The sequence below is a fragment of the Cynocephalus volans genome, chromosome 16 (assembly GCF_027409185.1).
Source record: "Cynocephalus volans isolate mCynVol1 chromosome 16, mCynVol1.pri, whole genome shotgun sequence".
NCBI classification, from domain to species: domain Eukaryota; kingdom Metazoa; phylum Chordata; class Mammalia; order Dermoptera; family Cynocephalidae; genus Cynocephalus; species Cynocephalus volans.
The window spans coordinates 22,981,690-23,008,229 of record NC_084475.1 but is presented as its reverse complement, the minus strand read 5'-3'; the positions used below and the strand labels follow the sequence as shown (position 1 = coordinate 23,008,229).

General features: G+C 48.1%; 1 protein-coding gene across 4 annotated transcripts in view; it reads right to left on the bottom strand.

Moving 5' to 3' along the window:
• TBCD (tubulin folding cofactor D) overlaps positions 1–26,540 on the bottom strand; it is a 193,168-nt gene that overhangs the window by 45,539 nt on the left and 121,089 nt on the right. For 3 of the 4 annotated variants that reach the window (XM_063080806.1, XM_063080807.1, XM_063080808.1), the window contains exons 15-21: positions 24,680–24,737; positions 20,755–20,784; positions 15,831–15,916; positions 8,515–8,595; positions 3,973–4,046; positions 2,274–2,391; positions 570–630 (exon numbers count right to left, since the gene is read on the bottom strand). In XM_063080806.1, coding sequence (XP_062936876.1) covers positions 570–630; positions 2,274–2,391; positions 3,973–4,046; positions 8,515–8,595; positions 15,831–15,916; positions 20,755–20,784; positions 24,680–24,737 — 508 coding nt within the window. The remainder of the gene's footprint in view (positions 1–569; positions 631–2,273; positions 2,392–3,972; positions 4,047–8,514; positions 8,596–15,830; positions 15,917–20,754; positions 20,785–24,679; positions 24,738–26,540) is intronic. The other variant, XM_063080809.1, reaches the window with a different exon arrangement.

Sequence of the window (26,540 nt, the reverse complement as noted above, 5' to 3'; positions counted from 1 at the left end):
AAGCTCTTTCGAGAATCTCAAGAACCCAGAAAAGCACACACACCTCCCTAGGGAAATGCAAAAAACATCTTGAGTTTAATTTCAGGGCCTCAAGAGCCCAGCTGCAGATGCAGGCTGGAAATCAGAGGCCTCCGCACTCTTCTATGTGCCGCTCCCCACACAGGGAAGAGGCCACTGCAACGAGGACCAGACACCCGAGTCAGCTGGGTGCACCAGGTGAGGAGGGCACCAGGTGCCACGGAGGGAAGCCTGCGCCAACAGCACTGGCTCTTCGCTGGGCATCTGAGACTGGGGACATTGTGACCACGTGAGAAGAGAGTCTGCACTCACTTCCCATCCCAGACAAACCCCTAGGTGGCTGGCCACAAGAGTGACACCAGCACAGAGGACCCACTCCCAGAGCAATCACACCAGGTCAGTCCAATGCACTCCAGGACTGATGGGGCACAGTGGCCTGGGACTTCAGACCAGACTGAGGAAGTGGAGAGACCCCGAGCAGCCAGGCAGATAGTCCCCAGTCCCGCGACGCCTCATGGGAAGGCACACGCTTGGGTGGGCCGCACACAAACCTGCTGGTGAATCTGCTTCAGGCGCTGCATTGCCTTGTTGTCCAGGTAGTCTGTGACAGGTCTGCAGAAATTCAAACACACCCACTGAAGCCATGGGGACCAAGTCCTGACCCCAGGTACACAATGAGGAGAACACAGGCTCAGGAAGAAGTGCATCTTGCTCAGTCCCCAGTGGGTCTCACAGACCCCTGCAGGTCGTATCCCCATTTCTGACTTTAGGTAAAAGCAGCGTCAATTCAAAGGGGGTGGATGTAAGGACGCTCCCATAAAGCTTTGACCTGCGCAGCCAGTTTGCTAAGGACAGAGACAGTCCTGTGATCAGGAAGGAGCCCTGCTGAGAGCTGAGTTCCCGTTGATGTGAGCCCTCTGGAAGAGTCAAGTCCCCGATGAGGCTGAGATGAGAGCTCACCCGTGGGCCTCACTGCTGTCCTCAGCAACACCACTGGCAAGGCCGGCCCTCGGCTGGAGTCAGGGAACTTGGACTTCAGAGAGTTCCCACAAGCCCCAACTGATAAGGGTGACTCACTGGGCCTAGACGTTTGTACAAACCGTGTGGTTTACACTGAGCACCTGCTTTCCTCCGGGGATCCAGAATCCTGGCATGTGCCAGGCAGAGATGCCTATGTGACCAGCCCCCAATAAAACCCTGGGCACTGGGTCTCAAACGTGCTTCCCTGGTAGACAACACTTCCCACGTGTCGTCACAACTCACTGCTGGGGGAATTACATGTGCCCTGTGTGACTTCACTGGGAGGAGACCCTGGAAGCTCATGCCTGGTTACCCCCAGACCTTTTCCCACACCTTTGCCCCAAGCACCTTTTCCCATAACCAAAGAGAGAAATGCCATAAAAGCCAAGTCTCAGCTCAGCCCCCAGGTGCCCACTCACTCCCACGCAGATGTCCTTAAAATGAAACATGGCCGAGTCTGAGCCCTGGGTCTGGGGAGAAGCTCGACCTGACTTATCTCGGGCTTAGGGGTGAGAGGTGGGGTCCATGTCCGCATCATGCTCGGGTTTTGCCCCCAGGGAATCACCTAAAGTGACGAGACACGACTTAAAATGTGGTTTTCCTCAAACTAGAGTCCAAGAACCAGGATACGGATGTTACAGTGAGCCTGTCAGTTCTTACTTTTGAGGAAGTCAATTGGAAAGAAAAGTAAGAAAGTCAAGTAGTTGCTTTAAAAACTCATAAATAAATAAATGAATGAATGAATGAATGAATGAATAAATAGATACTCTCCTGTACAGAACTTCTCAAATGACCCTAATTAATTACATGCTTTGTTATTATTTGTACAAATGTAGCCAACTGAAAACTTTTCAAGGGAAATGTTTAAGTGCACTCTCTGTTTTTTCAATGATTAATAAGCATTTGAACATGGGGCTGCTCTGCACTGTCTCTGAAAACGTGCCTTTGTCCTTGTCATCTCACTCCTTCCTCGGAAATAGGGTGGTGAGGATGACAGCATCTACCGGGCCGAGGCCCCGTGCAGAGGACGGGTGATCCCTGCGCAGATGCGACCCAAAGGAGAAGCAACCATCACAAACCTCACAAGTAGTGTGGAACCCTAGAGACTGCAACACCACTGCAAATAAACAAAAACTAAGACGGTGAGATATCCCCCACCCTGAGATCACTGCAATCATATGCAAGGGGCAGAGGCTTTCCCAACAGCTCATGAGTGAAGCCTAGCATCTTCCTACCTGTTCTCCTGTGCTGCGAGTTTGTACAAGGCATAAGTGACCTCTGCACAGGCAAGAACTGCCCCATGTCGCGTGTGGAGATCCAGGCTCAGCGTCATTGATAACAGACGTGGGAAAACTGCAAAATGATGGGACAGGAGGATAGGTTGGAAGCCCACACACACGGATAGTCTGTCAAACACAGACACACTGAGCATGCTCTCTCTCGGGGCGGAGCGGATGGCAAAATCTCCAACACATGGAGACCCTTCGAGGCAGCATGATAGTGCATGGTGTTGCCAGGTCCCCAGACGTGGGGGGTGAGGGGGCAGGTAAACGATGTGAGGAGAGAGCAGGAAAAAGGAAAACAGACACTGTTTCTCAGATCTTTCCTGTCTGTGCATCACGGCCTGTTAGGGACCAGCAGGCACTCTGCTTGGGGAAGGGGCAGAACAGGACCAAGAACCACAGGCAACCAGAGCAGCTTCCATCTACCTGCAGTGGCGCCTCAGCTCAGAAACTGGTAAGAGTCTAAGCATTCTGTGCTCTGGAGAACAGAAAGCAAAGACTCATCAGAACCCCTAGAGGAAGCGACTGGCTCCACCACATCTGCCTGAGGAAACCAAAGCTCCTCTGCACCTCAGCTTCCCCATACATACAATCAGGACACCAGCAGCCTTGCGAAGGTTGTAAAAATCAGAGACAAACTCCAACCCAAGAAAGCACCTGCACACAGGCGCTCAAAACACGGCAGCTGGGAGTGGCTGGGTTTTAAATAACTGGGGAAATCTACAAAAGGTCAAATCCCTTATCCGGGGGCTCAACACTCTTGAACTGGGAGGAAGGTCAAAGTTGAGGCCTCATACATTCGGTCAGCAAGGACTGATCACTCAACCGAATGTAAGTAAACGCCACACTAAGTTTGTGACATCTAAGTTTAATTAACAGATCATGAAGCCAGAAGGTCCCTTCAGATCTATCAAGCCCAAACCTTCATCTGAAGTCCCACAGTATGATAAACATGCACATAAGTACAATCAGTAGCTACAAATGAAGAGAGAGCCACAATTCAACCTCAGTTTAATCACAGTAATGAGTATGGATAGAAATAAATGTAATTCTGAGAAATCTGTATATTGTTCCCTGCTTTTAAATCAGGTGCTCATTTATTACAAGTAAAAAAGACAAGACAGAACAAATAGGTTTCTTTCCTTAATGATAATGAAATACAACAAACACAGCCTAGGCTGTTCTACTCTGAAGTGCTGTTACACTGAGGCAGACTCTGCGTCTTCAGTTTAGGCCCATTTATAGGCCTTAACCAATTGAAAAGAGTGTTCTTTTGTAATGGGTATGAGCTGCCTAGAAACCAGGGAAGCACCATAGTGTTGGTCCAGTGTTTAGAGGAACCAGCACCATTTCTTAATTCACAGAATATGACCCAGCAACTCCCTGCTCTGTGGGTGAGTGCCTGCCTGGCATAGCCCAGAAGCTGCTTGTGGACATATGCACTGCATCCGTCCTTGTATTCTGTCCCCTGGCCAAGCCCACAGCTAGTTCTTCAGACACTTCTCAGCAAGAAAGAAATAGAACATTATCTTCAGACCCCAGGCCTTTAAAACCAGGACAGCCCCATCCATGTCTTTCTACTATGTGTGTGTGTGTGCGTGTGCGTGTGGAGGCATCTGGCACCTGCAAGATGGCCAGAGCACATACCTACCATGAGTGGTGCTGTACTCAGGGGCCTGCTGGGTCAGGTTGTGCAATGCCTTTGCTGCGAGCTCTCTGATGACCCTGGGGGGAAAAATGTTAGTTTCTTCATTTTGATGATTCTAGCTTTATTCAATTTATTAAAAGAAAGGACAGACAGTGTACATGAATCCTCAACTGGCCACTTAGTCAAGACCACTAATGACAATAAACTCACAAACAAACAAACACATGAGAACCTCTGATTATAACCAATGAGAAAGAGAATTCAGCACAGTTAAATACTTGAAATGAAACAGCTCAACACAGACCTTCTCAGGACACAGTTGCCAGTCTCCCAGGTGCCATGTGGCCACACGGGCCTCCAGCCTCCCCAACCCCAAGCTATCCGGAAGTTGCAAGTGTTAGGCAGAACCATGTGAGTCTGTCGCTCTGAAGACTACAAAGGTGGGACAGAAGGAATTTCACATGGTTCAACCTAACAAGTATGAAGCACATATGTTAGTACAGAAATATCTTCAAGCACGACATCCAAAATTCTAGTGCAAATACTGGACAGTAGGGCACAGGGAACAGCAGAAGGTGGCCCCAGGACTGGCTGGGGAGGCCCAGAACCAGCCTGAGCCCTCTCCTTCCAGTACTCCACACAGAGACAAGACAGAGCACTGGAGGGCGACGTGCAGAGCCCAGCCATCCTGACACTAGAAAGCACTAGAAAGCACTAGAAAGATGAAACCGTGAGAGGTCATTGCCTGAACTAATGACTGCGGTAACTACCTAACAACACAGAAGCATGATAAGAATACTGAGGTGGAAGCGTGCAGAAGTGGGCTGCCTGCGTTTTGATCACTGAAAACAAACCCAAAGCACAGGGTGAAACATGGAATGATGGAAGCAGGAAGACTCCTCCCCATCCCTGGGCAGCACCATCTTCCCCCACCCTTCCTGCATCAGCCCAGGGCTCCTCACACCCCAGTCCTGCTTAGGGACCTATTTCCAACAGTGAACAGAGAGCTAAGGCATGTGACGTCTCACATGCCAAGAAACTCAACAGTGCATGCCCACGCCCACCACACCCAGATGCTGAGCACCCCATAACATGGGTCAAAAAGAACAGGGGTACTGCAGGGTCCCCTCCACGCCCTCCACAAACTGTCTCCAGGAAGCCATTCCACATGAAAAACCAGTGGATAGACTCAGAACAGAGAACTGTTTACTCCAGCAAGAACAAGTCCCAAGGCTACAGAGGGGGCAGGTGCCCCGACAGGCTGAGTTAACACATCTTTCCCAACTGCTGCCACTTTGAGCACAGCGTTCTTCATTTAAAAATATTTATTATCTAAACATAAAACCTGAAACCATAAAACTCTTAGAAGAAAACACAAGACAAACACTTCATGATGCTGGATTTGACAATGATGTCTTGAATATGATACCAAAAGCACAAGCAAAGATAGTAAAAATAAAGTGGACAGCATTAAAATGAAGAACGTCTATGCACTGAAGAACACACCCAACAGAGTGGAAAGGTAACCTACGAAATGAAGGAAAATACCTACAAGTCATATACCTGATAAGGGATTAATACGAGGAATATACGTACAAAGAACTCCTATACATGAACCAAAAAAATAAATAACTCAAACAATGGGCAAAGGCCCCGATTAGACATTTCTCCAAATATGATATACGAGTGGCCAACAAGCACATGACAAGGTGCTCAGCACGACTAATCTTTAGGGAGGTGCAGACCAAAACCACAGTGAGACACCACCTCACACTCACTGGGATGGCTGCTATCAAAAAAACCAAAAAGTAACAACTGTTGACAAGAATGTGAAGAAACTGGAACCCTTCTGCACTGCTAGTGAGAACATAAAATGAATGGTCCAGTTACTATAGAAAACAATACAGTGGGGTTCCTCAAAAAATTAAAAATAGAATTACCATGTGATCCAGCAACTCCACTTTTGAGTATATATCCCAAAAAACTGAAAGCAGGATCTCAAAGAGCTATGTGCACAACCATGTTCATAGCAGCATTATTCATAATAGCCAAGAGATGAAAGGAACCCAAGGATCTAGCAGTGGATGAATGGATAAGCAGAATGTGGTATGTGGTCCATCCACACAATGGAATATTATCCAGCCTTAAAAAAGAAGGTGATTCTTACACATCCTACAATGTGAATGAACCCTGAGGACATTGTGCTAATAAGCTAGTCACAAGACAAAACATGCTACAGAATTCCACTTATATGAGGCACCTAGAGGAGTCAAATTTATAGAGACAGAAAGTAGAATGGTGGCTGCCAGGGGCTGGGGGAGGGGAACGGACGTACAGCATCAGTTTTGCAAGATGAAAAAGTTCTGGAGATGGACGGTGGTGATGGTTGCACAACAATGTGAATGTATTTAATGCCAATGAACTGTGCACTTAAAAATGGTCTAGATTGTAAATATTATGTGTATTTTACCACAATTATAATTATGTCAAATTTATATTTATCCTGACATATAAATTATATTGGGTATTTCTAAGTATCACAAAACTTTTAAAAAGAAACCCAAGACAATGGACCAATACCTCTTGAAAAGGTATATTACTAAAACTGTAACAGTGTATTTATACTGCTAAAGAGCATTTGTGAAGAATTCTATACGGCTCGCCTTTTTTGTGAACACTGTTATTTACCAGAAAATTAGAGAGACCCTATTTATGAACTTTTAGCTGCTTTCTGCTGGAAAGATTTCCACAAAGAATTATTTTCTATAATATTTATCTTAGAGAAAAAAATTTTTAATGAAACAAATAACAAAAAAGCCATGAGAAAAGATAGAAAACAAATAACAAAATGGCAGGTGTAAATTGAACCATGTTGATAATTACAATAAATGTGAATGGACTAGACACCCCACACAAAAAGGCAGCAATTGTCAGACTGGATATAAAAGAAAGACCCAACTGTGTGCTGTCAACAAGGACATGTCAGAGTCAAAGACACACAAGCTGAAAGTAAAAGGACAAACAATTAACTAGAAAAGAACTGGAGTCACTATGATAGAGGGTGACGATCTGCAGCCAGCAGGCCAAACTTGGCCTTGGGGCTCTTTTTGTAAAGCCCTGAATCAAGAATGGTTTTCATATTTTTAAAGGTTGTATAAAGAAAAAAACAATAAAATACACAGGAAAGAGACCTAAGATATTTACTATCTGGCCCTAAGAGCTTTAAAAAAATAAAGCTTTCCACACTGTACACAATAACGATGTCAAATTACATGTTAAGAAATCTAACATGAGACAGAGAGGGACACTTAATAATAATAAAGAGCCAATACATTAGGAAGATATATAGATTATAAATGTATACACATCTAATAAAAGACCACCCATATGAAGGGAAAACTGGCAGAACTGATAGAAGAAATGGACAATACAGTGACAGCTAGAAATTTCAATAGTTCAAACATTTAATCTAACACCATGGCTTACACAGAATCTTGGTTTTAAATATCTTATTGACTGATAACCTGGTGTAATAGGCAAATTAACTAATTTCTCCCAGTCTCAGTCTATAGGGCCTTTGCTCCTAATTATGAGAGTTTGGGGTACCATATTTGCAGGTATGCCTCGAATGTCAAAAACTTACGCAATTCTCTGGAAGTTGAGGATTTCCAGCAAGGAAACAAAGGGAGAGTACTCTTGGCAGCTGGACCACAACCAACTCAAGTGGCACAACAGGAGATACTTCTTTTGTCAGAGGTTCCTCATTCCCAAAGAGAGCCCAGCCTAGATTGCACATTGCAGCAGACAGCTTGGCTACTTGGCCATACAGCAGCAATTACCACATACTTTCAAGGCCTTGGTCCTCAAAGAAGGACGTACACCCTAACAAGGCTACTTACATCCACAGGCATTCACTGTTCCTGAGATCTACTGTCTGTGTGTAACAGGCAGCAACACCAAGTCTTCTATGAGAAGGTCATCTGACTTTCCTAGAAGTGGTAATAACGGCACTAATTCTCTTTATGTTATGGAGTACACACTCAGCTTTTCCCTTTGAAGAGACATACTTAACTGCCTATGAAATGTTAAAATATCCTGAAACTGCTACTGTAATTATGAAAAGAGCCACTGAAGCCTGCTCAGCTCCCAGGAGACAATGCAGAAGATACTGAGAGTGGCCATGCAGAGCAGGATCAGGGTGAGGGGCATGTCACCGGGTGAAGGAGATGAGGTGTGTCCCTGCCACCCAAGTTACTCCAGTCCTCAGGTGGCCAGTGCCCTCCACCACATGCCAACACAGGGCACTCCCATGGGAACATTTACATCAGACATAGTTGGCTAAGGACTCCAGAAATGAAACCAGAGATAGACCATTCACCAACATGTCAGACATGAAGGCTAGAATCTATACTACTTCTCAAAAGTTATTTTAAAATATGATATTTACCATGAAAAAATATAATCAAGGCTTATAAGCACAATTTAATCTCTCCTTTGAAGGGGGAAAAAAGAATTCTTAGAGAAATACAAAAACATAAAACCTACCCGTCCCAATGGTTGATTTTCATGGTAACCAGGTGGTCTATCATTGGTTGGGTGTACTCAGGAAAGCCGGCAATAAACACACTGAAAAAAGACAATATTAAGAGTCGGTGAAGACGTGGAGGAACTGGAACTCTCATACACGTTTGGAAAGTATAAAATAGCGTAATTACTTTCAAACACAGGCTGGCCATTTCTTGCAAAGTTAAAGACACCCACCATAGGACCCAGCCACTCCCCATCTCAGCAGTTACCCACAGGAGAGGAAAGCATTTGTCCACAAAGACTTGCACACAAAGCTGCACAGTAGTTTCACCTGTGACAGCCAAAAACTGGAAAAAACCCTGAAATCCATCTACAGGTAATGGAAAAACAGACAGGTTTATCCATATAATCGATAAACAGGTTTATCATCAGCAACTAAAAGGAATGGACTTTTGACACATGCAATATGGATGAATCTCTAAATAAATATGCTGAGTGAAAAAAGTCAGACCAAAATAAGTACATACTACTTCATTTACACAAAATTCCTACTCCATTTACACAAAATTCTAGAAAATGCAAACTAATCTATACTAATAGAAGCAAATCAGTGGTTGCCTCGGGGTGAGAGAGGACCAGAGGTAGGGACTACAGAGGGGCAGGTAACAGGAAACACTGGGGGTGAGGGACATGTTCACTACCTTGGTAGCAAGGTGATGGTTTTGTGGGGTATACCTATGTCAAAATTAGAAAGTTATACACTTTATGCAAAATTAAGGTATGTTGACTACACTTCAACAAAGCTGTTATAATTTTTAAGAAAATGAAAAGGCAAGTCACAGACTGGAGGGGGAAAAAAACCTTTGGAATATACAAAAGTGACAAAGAATTTGTATCAGAATACATAGGGAAGATAAAATCTACATAAAAAATCAGCACAAGATTTGCACAGAAATATCACAGAAGATGATGAATAAAACGAGCATATACAAAGATGTTCAACATCAGCATTCAACATGGAATGCAAATTTAAACCACTACACCCACTAGAATGGGTAAAATCTTAAAAGACTGACAAATGCCGAGTGTGGGCAAGGATGTGCAGCAACCAGAACATGCAACATTTCTGGGGGCAATGCAAAATCACACAGCCACCGTGCAAAACAGCGTGGCAGTTTCTTATGAAGTTAAATATGTAAAAATTCCCTTTTAAGTCTTTAAGAGAAATTAAAATATACATCCGCATAAAGACTTCTCTAAATAAATGTTCACAAAAGCTTTCTTCAGAGTCAAAAATTCAAAACAACCTAAATGTTTACCAGCAGACAAATCAATAAACTATAGCTACAGAACAGTACACAACTTAGCAACACAAAAGAACAAGCTACAGATACACATAACAGCATGGATGAATCTCAAAACCATCACACTGCACGAAAGAGTCCAGGCATAAAAGGGCAGGTTCCTTCTGACTCCACTACATGGCATTCTGTAAAAGGCATCATGAACCTGCAGGCAGCGGCGCAGGCGGGATCTAGGGCCGGTGGGAACCCTCTACAGCCCGAGGAAGGCACAAGTCACCCAGGTGTGGACACGGTCAGCACTCGCTGAACTGTACGTTTCACAAAGGGACAGCTGATGGAGTGTAAATTATGCCTTAAAAATCAAAGTTACATCTCTTGAAAATAACACCAGAGAATTTCTAAAAATAATCTCCAAGTGGGATGGGTCTTTCTAATTATGACTCAAAACCCAGAGTCATGAAAGAAGAAATTGACACATTTAAACCATGACCCCAAAAATCTGTCTGCCAGAAAAAACACGCCAAAAAACAGTCAAAAGACAAATCAAGAAAAATATCCGCAACTTGTATCACAAACAGGAGACTTCTTTAGACTTCTTCCAAATCAACGAGAAAAACCTCATAGTCTAGTAGAAAAATAATAAAAAGCAATTTATAGACAATACACGTATAGCTCAACCACTTGAAGCCACGTTCAGCCTCCTTTATGAGGGAAACAAAATCTCTCTCCTTCTGTCAGATGGCCCATGTATTGGGTTTGCCACCACTGCAGGAGCTAAAAGACCAGGAAATACTGCAGGGCAGCATTCTGGTGCAGCCCCTGTGGACAGCAGCTGGCATCACCTAGGAAATTTAAAACATAAATACCCTCTGGTCCAACAGGTCCACTTTTGGTAATCTACTCACGTATGTATAACCACGCAGGTGAGAAATTATAGACACAAAAACATCCACTCCATGTTGTTTATAACAGCAAAAGACCGGACAGAACCCAACAGCCATGAGGGGACTTGCACAGATCATTCTCCATGTCCCAAAGAGGAACGCTCTCTGAGACTCGAGGGTAAGAGAAGACACGTGGTGCCCTGCTTTCTCCACTCAACAGCGCCTGGAGCTGCATCCTCATTTTCTAACAGCTGGACATTATCACGTAAGCAGCCTTCTACTGAAGAACACATAAGCTGTTCTCACCTGGCGCCCTGTACACCACCACCAGGGTGGAAGGATGTTGGTCAGTCTACCTGTACACATGCTCCAAACAGAATCTACCTAGAACACACAAGAAACCGGCAACAAGGGGCACACCAGGAATGGTCCCAGGCAACTGGGAGACAAGGTGAGAGACAGACTTGGTTTTCCATGAACACGCCTGCCCTTTCTGAATTTACAGCATGCACAAGTACCACCTATTTGAAAAATGCACTTTTTTACAGTTTGTGTATCTAAACCTTCCCATCACTGGCACACATATTATTTGAACCTGCCACCTCATCCACACAGCCTCACCATGGAGTTGACCGTCACCCACATTAGCTGCCACGGTGCCTGAGAGACAGAGCAGACAGCACAGACAGCTGCACAGAGGAACAAGGACCCGCTGAAGAAGGCGACCTGGAGTGAGTGCGGATGACACGCAAGCCACACATGCCGGCCCGGGAGAGTCAGCCAGGGAAAGTCTGCACACCAGAGATGAGAGAAAGAAAAGCAGAGGCTTCTCCAAGAGTGAATGGGTGGAGTCCCCACAGAAGGTGATAAAACACCCTGAGAGAAAGTGAGAAGAAAAACAGAAGAATCAAGACAAGTCAGCAGTCAAGCTGCCAGAAACAGTGCCAGTGCCGAGCCCCCGGCTGTGCATCTCCAAGGAACCCTGGTGCCGAGGTGCTGCAGGGCATCCAACCTGCATGCCTGGCTGACAGACCACACCCAGGCCAGTGTCTGGTGCCCAGCAGCAGGGGTTGGTGAGGAAAGCAAACAACCAGTGGCCTCATGGAAAGAAGCAGAGACCAGGCCACCTGAGTCCTAGCCCAAGCTGCAGCACCAGTGAGCATCTGACCTCAGCCCAAGGCAGCATGCACATACTGAGCATGCAGGGCCTGCATGGAAGGCCAAGCGAACAAAGAGATATGCCCACCAGAGGGCAGGAAGGGGGGCAGTGAGGCTGGGAGGACACAGACCCCAGGCGCAGCAGGGGAAAACGTGGGTGGGAGAGGTCAGGGCCTGTGGGATGGAGTCATCGGCCAGGAGGCATCCACAAGTGTCCGGGACAATGAGACTGGGAAGCAGGGTGACAGTGAAGAGGGTAAGCAGGATGAGGCATGTTTGATGCCCATTAGGGATGTGGAAATGGCAGAACTAGGTCACCAACCAGGTGTGGGGAATTAGTGAGGAGGAGAAGCAAGAAATGAGCTGCGGAGGTGGACGGGTGGCGTTTACTGAATCAGGAAACACAGAAGGAGACAGCGCACTTCAGGCCTCCTTGATCTGAGAACTTAGAACATGAACGTGCAAACTTATTGGAAAGCAAACTACTAGAAAGCAAAATATGACAAAACGCATTTTTAAAGGGTGCTCAATGCTGAAGATGTTGGAAATCGGTTAAGGGAATTTACAACAGCAAGAAGACTAACCAACCAAAAGCCCTAAGGAATGCTCATTACGCCAGAAAAACAGCCAGGGCAAATGAAAGCCCTGTCCTGTTCAAAGTCCATCAACTGGTGAATGGACAAACCGTGGGATGGGCTCACAGGAGAAGGTGACAGGCAGTCACCAGACCAAACTACTGGCAAACTCAGTGAACGGATGAACTGACAGAGCAAGAAGCAGAGTAAAAAGAGCAGACACAGGAGCACACAGTGACAGCTTCAGTCAGTGGAGATCCTCAAACAGGCAAAACCATGGGGACGGGGCGGCGAGGGGGGACGGGGCGGTGAGGGCGGGGGACTAATTGGAGGGAAGGGTTTGTTCCCTCTGTGGACACAGCAGGTGTTGTTCAGCTTTTCACCTCGGCCAAAACCCACCCTCAACCCCAACCCACACTTAAAAATTGGTGAGTTTACTACATGCAAATTGTGTGTAATAAAATTCTATGTAACAGATTTTTAAAAACTGGTTTTTTGACAAAAATAAAGTTGATTTTTTTTAAAGAACAAAGATTTTGACTTAGGTGTATATAGGACACTAAAAGAGCAAGCCACAGACTGAGAGAGAATATCTGCCAAGCATGCATCTGAAAAAGGAACTGTATCCAGAACACGTAAAGAATTCTCAAATTCTCAGAAGAAAACAACTAACCCGATAAATAAGCCCATGAGAAAATGTTCGGCATCATTAGGAAAACATGAATTAATGAGCTACTCCCACACCCCCACCAGAATAGCTAAAATTTAAAAAGACCGACTGTCCCACGTGCTGGTAAGGACACGGAGGATTTGGAGCTCTCACACACTGCTGGGGGGAATGTAAACTGGTGCCATCACTTTGGAAAACTGGCCATTTCTTAAAATACTATGATCCAGCCATCTACTTCTAGGCATTTACCCCAGATAAACAACTGGTGATTAGACAAACTATGGGACATCCACGCCGTAGAACGTGACTCCAAAGACAGATGTGTACAAGACGTGTACAAGAAAGTCACTGCAGCTTCATCTGTAAGAGCTCCAAAGTGGAAACCACAGATGCCCCTCAACAGGTGAATGGACAGCCCATGACACATCACGCAATGGAACAGGACTCAGCAACAACAGGATGAATGAACAGCCCACACACACAACATGGATCAGTGCCAAATACTGCACTGAGTGAGAGAAGCCAGAACAGATAAAAGGAGCACAGACTGTACAATTCCACTTAAAGAAAACTTTTAAAAATGCAGACTAATCTGTACTGACACCAGCAGGTCAGTGTTGCCTAGAGAAGGGGGAAGGGATGGAGAGATGGATGACAATGGGCATGATGAACACGGCTCTTCCCTTGTCTTCACTGTGGGGACAGTTACAGATATGTACACACCGAGTGTGTACAGCTCGCCGTGTGTCATTAACACTTGAATGCACACAGGACACCAGTTGCTGCTGGAGTGCCCCCTCATCCTCCTCTCGTTCACTGACGTCTTCCCCAAGGTGTCTTCCATTAGCTTCAGCTCTGGTCTGTGTATCAGAAGCTCCACTTTCCAGAAGAGCCATCTCCACATCAGCCTGGTGGGTGCTTCCACTAAGGTGAGCCACAAGCCAGCACAACAGGTGCAACACTGAGCTCCAGACCTTCCCTAACTTCCACAGGCATAGTCTCCCTCACTGTGCCCCTCATCCAGGCACCTCCCGCTCTCAAAATCCCTGTCTGTGACCCAATGACGCCCACTTGCTCCAGTGGGCACACCTTTGGCCCCCAATTTTCTCCTTGTTTTCAGTCACCAAAACTCAGCCACAGTGATAGGTTCAAAATGCAGATCTGACCATCAAACTGCATCCATGACAATCCAAACTCCTTGCTATGGCTTAGAAGTTCCTCCCCTAACCTGGGCCCTGCTAACTCTTGACTCTTCCCTGTTGGGCTGGGCTCAGTCCCCACACCAGGCTCTCTGGGCACAGTGTCCTCTGCCCGGCTATGTGCACCCTCCTGTCTCCCTTACCCGAGGTCTCAGCTGACAGCAGGACCCTGGGCGTCTGCCCTGCCTCAGGTGGACAGGAGAGCCCCTGATGAAGCGCCTTGTGGGGCTGGGGTACAGCTACTGATTGCAGGTCCCATGATGACGATGATCACAGACAGCATCACGTCCACACGCAGGGCCTGGGCATTGCAAGGGTGCAACACATGCTCCAGAAAGAGCATGACTGGAACCAGACCAAGTATAGCCAAACGTTCTCATGAAATGCACACACCCAAGTGCACCTAAGTTTTAGACTGGCTTAGAAACCTTAGCAACAAGAAAACTGTGCCAAGGCTACGATTAACTGCAGCTATTTTATCCAAGAAACACAGGTGGAAAGGTGGTAGACTCTCCACATAAAATATATGTCCAAGTATTGATAATCAAAGAAAACAGAATGCAAACAGGAAAGAACTGATAAGGCACAAAAGGACATGACCTGTTAAGGAAAGATGGAAAGGATACTAAAATACAGAGGGTATGTTTGGTCAAATATGATTCCTGGAAAAGAGGCCAAATGCTGTATTTAAAAAAAAAAAAATCTGTCCCTGCTGGTTAATGGAGAAATGTCATTTCTGCATGTTCTGCACAGCAGAGCCATTAGGGAATCTACCCTTAGGATACATAATGGTTAATAATTTTTAAAAATGTATGAGGCATGTTTCTTCTTCTAATTTAAGCAAATAAGTCGCTTCATAAAATCACGACCTTTTTTCACATTAGTGTTGCAAGGGATTGACTGAGACAAGTGAACTAACTTCCCCAATACTTAAATTACATAAAATAATTTGATGTGATCTCTGCAAAGTGCAGTTAGGGATGTTAAATAGTTATTCCTTGACCTGATTTCTCAAAGACCTCTTTCTTATTCCTCTCATCAACAATCTAGAGAAAACTGCAAATCCAAAACACTTTTTTTCTTAAAACAGGAAAAGAAGCACAGTCACTTCCAAGCCAGGATTTCATTCTGAGAAACCCAATACATTTATGACATCCGGAAGAAAATGTGTCACACAGAAGGAAACACACCACTTTGGCTTTGGCTATCACCTGCAAAACACCAAGCCCCATGCAGAACCACTACTATAAAACAAGATAACTAAGAGAAAAATAACAACCAGAGAAAGAATTAATTTCAAATTCGCATTCTTGAAACTGCCAAACACGCGTAAACACCTCCTGTCAATGTGAAACAGGCAGATGTTCAAGGGTATGGAGTCAAAGTCTCAACAGTGGTGTTCGATTCCATTCTTAACTCTTCACACACAAACTACATGTACTTACTGGGCCTTCCAGGATGAAGAAAGAAAATGGTAGAAACTGATTTTTGACATCTAAATCAAAGAGAATATTACATTTTTATAATATGCATTAAAAACTTACCTTATAACCAGGAAACAGTTAGATGTGTTACCAACCGCAAAATAGTCAGCTGTGGTCAAGATATCAATTCCATGAGGGAAAGTGCCCTAATGAAAAAGTGAAATTGGGGGGGGGGGGGGGAAGATGAAAAATAATCTGAATGAGTGAAGGCATTTCAAACGGTACAACCACCATATCGACGCACATTTACATCCATGAACGAAGACATGAGCTATGAAACTGCTCTCACACGAGGACGTTCAGGTCTAGCTGACTTTCTGATTGCCTATCCAGGCCAGACACCGTGCTAAAATTATTTAAACCACTTAAAAGTATCTAATTTTCTTCAGACAACACATACATTTCAACTTCAAAATGCTATGAGACCTTTCTTCAAAACACAACTCACAGAAAGACATCAGGTTTCAGTAGCATCAAAGCTCCTGTCTCGACCCACCTGTGACCGTCCAGGCACAGAGACCACAACGTGGTGCTCACCCTGCAGGGGCAGGCCTACGTGGGGGTCCACAGGGAGGCAGGGGCCTCCCTGGCCTAAGAAGGCTGGCACAGGAGCCCACTGCTCAAGGACAAGATAAAGGCTGGGGAACAACCAACCCGGCCAGCGCCAGGCAGGGCTGACGGCGACCCCCAGAAGTAGCAGTGACAGGCAGTGAGCCCCGAGACTCTGCGACGGGGAGGTGGGGGCCTCTTCACCTACACCCATGGATGCCCTCCCAGAGGAGCGCCAGTGCCAAAGTCTGCATGTTATTACTGATAAATATTTGAAAATCTGGAAATAATATGTCTTTTTCTAGGGAAATGGAAATGATAAACTTTTAACCAAACACTGAAAGCCTTACAGCTATCAACCACAGAGGGATTTTGAAAAGGACTCAGAGAAGCCCCCAGCTTCTGGCCCAGGTAATGGTCACCGGGCCATCCCTTCTCATTTCAAGGACTGGGAATGCCCCAGCCAAATAGCAGAAGCAGGGGCACCCCTGATACATGCCCATAGCTGGCATGCATCTGACAACAATGCCCAGAAAACAAGCTTCAAACCACCAACACCCCAACCAGCTGCGTTCCTGTACTTTGCACAGATGGAAGAATCTATGTGAGCATACACTGTCAACATCACCAAACCATTGCTCTGCACAACCCAGCACCACAAAGGACTCAATAAGCATCCATCTCCTGCTGCAGCCTTGTCAATCATGAGGACGGGCACACAAGTGACCAGCTCCTGGGTCAAACTCACACATAAAGGACCAAATTCAGGATCTGAGTCCAAGTTTCTATGGAACTCAGGCCAATTATTATCATGAAAACAATGTCAAAAATGATGGCTTAGTTCTCAAGCTACCGATGAAAGCCAATTTGCTCAAGGACGTGGTGGAATCAGTTAAACCACCCTGGTTCCCGACAGCTACAGGCTCAAGGCAGCTAACCAGGAACCCCTGGGTCTTGCTGCCCTTGTCTTCCTGCTCTCTGGAATCTGCCCTCTGGATTGACCTCAGGCACCGAGTCAGGCAGAAGCCAAAAGGCCATGGTTGTGGCTGGTTCGGGTTTGGTGCTGGTGCCTTTGCCCAGCAGGAGCAGCTTCTCCACCCCCACCCACACCTGCCCACCTTTGCAGCCAGAATTCAGACCCCTCGTGAACCCCTTTGACACCTTCCTTGCCAGTGATCCTGACACCTGATCTGTGTGATAACTTAGTGAGTGCCACTGAACAGACAGCTCTCCCAAGAACACCCAAGAGGAGGAGTGGACAGAATGAACAGAGGTGGCTCAGGCTGGTAGATCCCCGAAAGCTTCTGCCTGAGGCTTATGGACTCAGCCACAGCACGTGCTTCTGTTATTTAATTGTGTGACGAGAGAGAAACCCGCACCCCAGAGAACGGTGCTGTGGCTCATTCTGTAGGAAGACAGTGTGGATGCAACCTGGCAGGGGTCCCCCACCTGTGGCTGAGACAGGACCCCGAGCCCCACACCACAGCAGGCAGGGGCCCAGGAGTGGCCCAGGGCCAGGTCCCACCAAGAAGGAGGACAAAGAGAACCTGTGCCCAGCAATCGCCACAGCATATGATGAGAGCAAGGGCCACAGCCCTCATCTGCCCAGCGGGCTGTCCTGTCCTCTCGAGGTGGGGGCAGGGGCTGGGGAAGTGGGCTCCGAGCAGACCAGGGCAGGGCTTGGCCACCCTGCGCCTCAGTTTCCTCACCTTTACAGGAAGCAGCAGGGGCCTGGGTGGGGGCAAGCCACCACAAATGCCCAGTAGCGCCCACGGCCTGATCAGCACCTACCCATGGCAGCAGAGTCATGAGACCAGCATTACTGGCAGGCACCAGACATGGGAACTGTTCGTGGATTACTCACAACCTGCCAAGGCCCCCTGGGCCCAGGTGGGAGAGAGCAAAGACCACCTCCCACGGAGAGAGCCCTGGCTAGCCGGCACCTCAGGAAAGGAAGAGCCCCTGACCGCTATCCTGTTCTGCAGAAAGAGACAGATAGACAATAGCTGTAAATGATGCTGGTGTTAGGACCCAAGTCTCCAATGGGGTGAGCTCTAGCCACTGCAGCTGGCCTCTGCCCATCCTCCTCCCATGGAGGGACGGGGGACAGGGTGCTGGTGGGGCTGGAGGGGTGGGGACAAGGAGACTTTCCTCTCATGGGCTGCAACTCCAGGTGGCTGGTGACACCCTCAGTTCAGCCAGGTGGCTTCTGGCAAGTTCCTTCTTCATAGCAGCCACACTTTTCCATCACAGCCCGAGTCTCGGCTCTCAGTGCCTCTTCCTACACCTCCATTTTTCCTCCTTATCCTCTCTTCCCCTCAGCCTGGGACGCACACTCTCAGGAGCTCCCTGCATGCACCTGCCCCCATGGGACACAGAGCTCGTCCCTTCACAGGTTAACCATCTCTTCCCTGGGAACAAGCTTCCAGAGAGAGCAGCTGTGGTCCTCATTGGGCTCCTTCCGTGGGAAGCAGGCCCACACCAGGGACACATTATTCCCCCAGAACAAGTGCAGAACTTCTGAGATTTCTGTGGTGTCTCCCCTTCCAGGTGACTCTGGTGTCCGAGTTCTCCTTGGGACTCATTTTGTCATCACCTTGGCCTTGATGGTCCATCCCACATTGGATGACTCTCCTGGAAGGTTCCTTGGCGATCCCAAAGCCTTACACGTGCCAACATCAACTCCACATGGCCTGGCCACAGCTCAGACCCTGCTGCAGGTGCAGCAAAGCAAACCAGCAAACCCTCTCTGTTGCGGCCAGCAGGCAAGCCAGGCACACCGATTGAGACAGGCTTCCCCACCTGCATAGGACCCAAGCGCACCACCAGGCTCTTGCCAGCACAGCACCCCCAAGGTCTCCTTTCAGCCCTAGAGGGGGTGGGGCTTGGTCCTGGGTGACTCACGCAGGTGACTGCTCACAGCCAGAGCATGTGGAGGGAGGGGGCCCTTGACCACACTAGCACCCACTGCCCCTTCTGCTCTCAGCCCTGCAGGAAGGGGCTCCTTGGGCTGGAGGTATAAGGACCCAGGGAGAAAAGAGACCCCCAGGAGGACACAGAGCACCTCCACCTCAGTGAAACCAGACTGTCCACTCGCTGGTCACTGCAGGGTCCCAGAGTCGTGGGCAGGTAAGTGAGGGCAGAGCCAGAAAGAGCACAGATGGACCCTGCAGCTACAGAGTCCAGGGTAGAGCTGGGGAAGAGCAGCCGCCCCTGTGCACAGGAGAGCCGGCATGCCCAGGGCCTAAGTGGGGACATTCGGAGCCTGGTTGGGTGCATCTCTGGCAGGAGCCTCAGTCTCCCCCAGATGTGGTAGGAAAGACGTTTGCTCAAGTGTGAGGCCTGCTGGTTTTTGGTGGAGGCTCCCTTCTCTCGGACGCCCGCCTCTCCATGCTTCGGCTGGTCGCATGCTCCCCTGTGGTCAGTCCTACAGCTGCACTTCTGCCCCGCATCAGAGGTCCCACATAGCCACCATGGTCAGTGGTCTCAGAACTTGCATTGCTGGTGCCAGGCCCTCCCCCTGCCTCTCAGGCCACCTTTGACCTCTTCCCCGCTTCTTTTCCATCAGGTATCTGCAAAGGTGGTGCCTTGGCCTTCGATCACCTCCCCTGAGGCCATTGCCAATGCCCTCACCAGAATACACCCATCTCCTCAGGACCAGAGCCTAGCTCACACCCACAGTGCAACTGGCTTTGTGACTTTCTATCCTCCATACATCCACTCTGAGCGTGCCTTGGATGCCTTGTTATCACGCAAGGCCAGAACCGGATGCTCCCCGTGCCCCCAGTCCAGCCTTTCTCTGACGATTTCTCATGGGAACCCTCCTCCCCACCTCTCCAGCCCAGGCCCAGGCCGTGGTCCCCTCTCCTGCTTCTGTCCCTTTCTCCTGCCAGGCCTGTCACTATCACACACAGTGTAACTAATTCGGGATAACACCTCCCAGGCACAGCTGCCCAGTGAGCCTGGTCAGCATCAGAGGGCACAGCAAGGCAGCCTAGCCCTGGTGATAACAGCCAGCAGGGAGGGGGCCACAAGGTCAATGGCTTCCGGAAGCTGTGGTCCAGGTGAGGTGAGAGCTAATACCAACAGAGCCGGCTCCCACTCCACCCCACCAGTGCCCATGGCCACTGATGACAGAGCGTGGCCCTCAGCAACGCACAAGGCATGGTCATGGCCCGTGCAGTGCAGTTACTTACACGTGCAGGTTTCCTGGAAAACACACGGCCAGTGTTTCAGGATGTGCCAATACTTGGGAGTCATGTTTCGGTGAGTGTGGCCACAAGCCAGAAGCCACCATGCTCTTCAGCTCACCCCGAATCACATTTTTTACCCACATCTAACCACAAAGGAAGACCCTGAGCTCACAGCTCTCAAGATTTTTACCTCTAGACCTGCAGGAGGCTTTAGGAATGAAGATTTTAAGAAGCAGCCATACCTGTCTCCCCACATTCTCCTGGAAGGCAGCCTAGGGAGGAGAAAGAACAAACACAGCAAGTGAGTGAGCTCTGCTGCCGCCAGACATCAGAAGACAAATTCAACACAAACACAGCATGGTACAGATGACCCATGGCTTTACTTTTTAAACAAAAGTCCTCACTGTTGGCTGAACAGAGCCTCAAGGGTAGTTTGTCACTCTGTTTTAATGTCCTGGTGCTCTTTAAAACCACGACTTAAGAACTCAAGTTTATAAAATCAGACACATCTTGAAAAGTGGCCTTTAACTGTGAACACTGAGCTTCACACCAGTGTCCACGTTAAGGCACTAGATTATAAAAGTAGAACGAGAACTAAATAGATTGGTTAAAAAAAAGAGCCCAATACCTACAACATTCCTCCTTGGGAATTTTATGGCAACAGCTCATGTTAACCCATGTCTGTAAGCTCTCTTCCCTGGGGGCCAACTGCCCGTGGCCAAGACACACTCACAAAAAAAGCCCTTAAGCCCACTTCCTGAGTCCTGAATGCCAGGCACAGCCCAAGGGCTGGTGAAAGGTCAAAACATGAACTCAAACAAAACGAGGTGCTCTGAGGTGAACGTCCCCTAAGACACCGCTTCCTCTCTGGTCTACCTCCCACCTCGCCCCACGTGGGTGTGCCAACCCAGGAGAGGAGGGCACAACAGCACCTCACTTTATCACCAGCTGGTGCCTCAGATGCCCCCCAGAGCATCCAGGGCTCAGAGGTCTCCAGCCAGAGAAGGGGACATAAGTGGACACTAGCTATCACAGGACAGGTCATCAGGCCACACGTGCAGCCACACTGCATACACCATAGCACCGTGGGAAGGGCCCAGGGCAGAAGCCAGGGGGGCCAGTGCCTCCTGGAGATCCACCCCTGCCAGGGCAGAGACCACTTGCCCAGGGGCTTCCTGACAGACGGGCTGCGGGAGAAGCGTGTGCAGAGAGTAAACATGTGAAACACGAGACCCCGGGGCCTATACTCCAGCCCCAACAGGACAAGCAGACACATGTCCCTCATCTCTGGACATTATACAGAAAAGTGGACATGTGGCTGTCTCCAGGGCAGGACTTTGGTGGCTGGAGAGGAGGTACAAGGAGACTGGCACTTCACGGATGGCTCTTGTGTGGCTTTGAAACTAGGAGGAGGGAGGCTTGATTTTTGCTGTTTACAATTTTGTAACTTTTGCAATAAATTTATTAAAGAAACAAAACCAACCAAAAGGCAATGCACACACACAAAAAAAGGACAAAGCAGAGAAGACACCATGTCAACTTAAATAAGACACAGCATTTAGGACATATTCACCACCCTGGTGACATCATCTAAAAGGTAGAAAACAATACAAGATTTATGTGGAAAAGCACAAGCCCTGCATAGTGAAACCACCTTGACAAAGAAGAAGAAAGCAGGAGGAATCACCCCATCGGCATTAGGGCTGACCACACGCGGGGTCGTCAGGGCAGCATGCATCAACGGAACAAGACAAGATCCCTGGGAGCCAGGGCTGGGCAGAGAGTTCTCAGACTCAACGGTGAACACGTGACCCACAAAGGAAAAAACTGACCAGCCTCATCAAAATTAAAAACTGGGAGAAAATATCTGCAAATCACACATCCAATAAAAGACTAGTATCTAAAACATACGAATAAGTCTTAAAGCGACACACACGCGCGCATGCATGCAGGGGCAGCCTCACACACCCAGAGAGTGAAAAGTGACCAAAACGTGCGCCAAAAAGGGTGACGAGTCTTTTTCTGGAGAAGTAGTGTCGTGGCAGTGAGTTTCACTACCCGCTGCTGGTCCTCAACCCTTATGTTTCGAATGAACTCCACAAGGGCGCAGCTTCACCTCCCACTGCCTCAACTCTGCAGTCAACTAGGTAAGCCGGAGCGCACGCAGACGCTACTGAATGAAAGAAATTGCTGGCCAATGTAAAGGGATTTTAATTTTAACTAGAAAAAAGAAAAAAATGGTTTATATTGTTTTATATCACTTCACCCCCAGGGTTCATAAAGGGTTTATAAGTGCCATGATTTTATTATTGCTTCCCATAAAAATGTCTTAGGTTACAGTAAGCAGCAAAGAAAACACAAAAGTTAATTTGTAAGTAGAGATTTAACATAAAATTTTCTTATATTTCAAAGAGTCTTACAATTACTGCCTGTTGGGTAAATACCACGGCAAAACATGAAGACTTCAGAAGGAATTACCAGGCTTTCTACAGACACTTGAGACAAGGTAAGAGCAATTGTGGGAACGAGGAAGAGTTTCTGAGCTTTCCTGGCAAACTCCCTCCTGAAACAAAGCTTTAAAGGACCTGAGGCAGACAAAGACTGACTTACAGAGAGGGCAGGCAGGCCATCAGAAGCTGTAGAAGATCATGACGTTCTAAGCCGGAAAGACCTCAGATATTACTTAGTTAAGCTCCTGCATTTTAGAGAGGAATCCAACACTTCACCTACGTAGTCCCACTCAGCAGAGGTCACAAAATTAATCACCGGCACAACTGGAACTCTGATAATCCCACATTCATTCGTTCATTCGTTCATTCATTCACTCATGCACAGAAACAGAAATTTACTGAGCACCCACCACATGCTGGCCAGTGTGCCAGGCACAGGGGCTGAGGCGGCAATGAGAGACACAGGTCCTGTGCACACAGCTGCCACCGCAACCAGAGGGCACACAGATCAGGACATGATGGGAGACTCAACGTCTGTAACAAGCAACAGAAAAACAAAGAGACCGCCGTGATGTGGCAGACAGGGCCTCCTCCAACACCGAGCCATACGTGTAGCAACTCAGAGGAAGTGAAGAAATTCCTTGGTTAAGCAGGTCACAGAAAGGCTGCACAGACCTCTACTGAATAAAGAAATTGAATTAATAGTTAAAAATCTTTCCAAAAATAAAAATTAAAAGAATAGGCCCACATGGGTTCACTGGTGAGTTCTACCAAATATTTAAAGTAAAAATAATATCGATTGTTTGAAAACTCTTCTACAGCTCATTCCATGGAAACATACTACCCTAATTCCAAAGCCAGGCAAAAATATCACAACAAAAGAAAACTAGAGACCAATATGCCTTATAGACTCAAAATTTCTATTTTTGAGAACACTGGCAAAGCAAAACCAGCAGTATTTTTTTAAAAAAGTATACACTACAAGTGGGATTTTTTCCCAAGAACACAAGGTGAGTCTAACATCTGAAAATCAATTCACGCAATACACCACATCACATCAATAGAATAAAGGACAAAAACCACATAATCATCTCAAAATCCAACACCCATTCATGGTTTTTAAAAAAGACGCTCAACAAATGAGCAATAGGAAGGAGCTTCTTCAATGAGCACAAGGGACTCCAAGATGAACCTACAGCGAACACACACCTAACGGGAAGGACTGAACACGGGCCCTTGAGGTGGACAGCAGGACAGGGTCCCCTCCCACTTCTGACTGGTTCTGACTGGTGCAGTTAGGGAGGAAAAGAAATAACAGGCATCAAGTTCGGAAAGGTCACAGAGGACATCATATGTAGAGAATTGTAAGGAACACACACAAAACCACCAACACTGCTGCTGATAAACGAGTTCCATCAAACTAATAACAGAGCATGGGGAAGACCCCTCTGTTCCCACATCTTCCCTCCCCACAGAGCCTTGCTGTGGGCAGAAGCAGTCGGCCACATCCACCACAGTGCATGCCACAGGGGCACCCAAGGCCACAGCGCTGCACAACCTCGGGGCAGCAATTGACGCCGCTACAGACGAGTGAACTACCAGAGGACAGTGCGCAGGGTCGCGTCAGGGAGACCACAGCCCTGCTCGACTGACACGATGGTCACAGAGCCCACCCCTACATTCATACAAAGAGACATATCAGAATGAGAAAACTTACAGAGGCCGCTCTTCTGCAGTTAACGTTTCGGTCAAACACTGCAGCGATCACCAGCGCACTGTGAACAAGAGGGAAATGATTCACTGGAAGGAAATCTGCAACATAACGGAGACCATGTGACAGGATGAAAAGGCCATTCTCTCTCACTTGCTCACTCACGACTCCCTCACCCACCCTCCAGAATGCGTCCTACTGACACCGCACGCGGTGAGCCTCCCAGACGTCACCAGGGAGCCAAGGATGGCTAGCCCCCACTGCAGCAAGAGCACGCGATGGCACACAAAGAGCTGCCACACATGGGTGCTGGGGACAGGACACACTTGGCCTGTTGTGGGGCAGGGGGGAAGGGGGGGTATCCGATGCAAAGCAAAGACGGAAACAGGGTGCCCCGGAGGAGGAGGACTAGCAGCATCCAGGAGGCAGGCACACGGATGGCTCATGCTAACGCCCAGGGTTGAGCCTGCGCAAGCCTTCCAGACCAGGCTGGCCTGCATGGGCCTTGTTCAGGGGACAGTAAGTCTACACAGACAGATACACATGTATCCAGCGTGCCCAGGAAGGCCCAAGGCTCCAGGAAGGCAGCTCACCCTGCAGAGGCACCTTCCCAGGTTGTCACAACAGACGGTGGCCGTGGACACAACCTCACCAAGCACAGGAAACAGCTATTGGGTGTCATGCAAAGACCACAGAGCTGAGGCCATGTCCTCCCCCAAGCCAAACCACCACCACACCACAAAGAGCAAAGCTTTTCCGAAGTCACAACGCTCCTCAGGCTCCATTTAAACCTCTTTGTTAGACCATCAGATTTGATTATTGTGGATAAGCCAGAAAGCACCTATGTGACCTTCTGCTGCCTTAGCAGCAACGGAACACCAAGGGTTTGAGGCAGGTGAAGAACTGTTCTGGGTACAGCTTAAGAACTTGCACTTCCTATCAGCCTACAGAGAGAACAGAACGTGAAGGAAAAAAGCATTTCAACACACAGAGGTCTGTGCCACCCCGTCAGTGATGTGGGCTCCTTAGGACCAGACCCTGTGCCTTGCTCTCAGGGAGGCTATGCCTGACATATGCTCAGACACTCCAGAATACCATGAGGGACATGGCTGGGCCTTGGGCAATGTCTCAAGCTGACAGCTCCTGTTTCTTGGGCACTACCAGCTGCCTCTGACCAATGTTCCTGGACTTCACAGGAATGCTGTGGAAGAGGACAGGGCCACGTGGCTGCATCTATCACCAGTGGCCAGCAAGGGCTGCCACTCACCTGCTTTCATGACCAACAACCATGGCAGGAGCACACCACCACAGGCTGCAAGGCACCCCTGGCAGACAAAGCGTCCACTCCACCCATGTTTCAGACAAATGCTCGCTTCAGTGTGGGCACAACTCAGAGTCCAAATGTGGGAAGAGAGGAGGCCCCTTCCAGGCAGCTCCTGAGACCACCAGGGCCAGGAGAGACTGGTTAATCCAGCTGGCTCTAGTGTCCAGCTGTCCTCACAAACGCTGCAACAGGCAGGTCAGAGCCCAGAGTGGGGACAGATGGAAGGACAGGTGCAGAAGCACCTGCCTCTGTTCCATCCTCACAGCCATAGGTGAAGAGCCAGAGATGCTGGAGCGACGCTTCCCAGCACAGTGAGCAACATCCAATGCCCACCTCTCATGGCTCACTCACCCACGCTAATGGGCCCCAAACCACCAACCACCAACCTCTGCAAGACGAAGACAATGCCCCTCACGCAAGGCAGGGGGACATGCCTCCACTCACAGACCCCCTTGCCTCCCCAGCCCATGCACATCACGCTCCCAGGGACCTAAAGCGCAGTGTGTGGGAAGCCTGCAACCCGAGTCCCACTGCTCCTGTTGC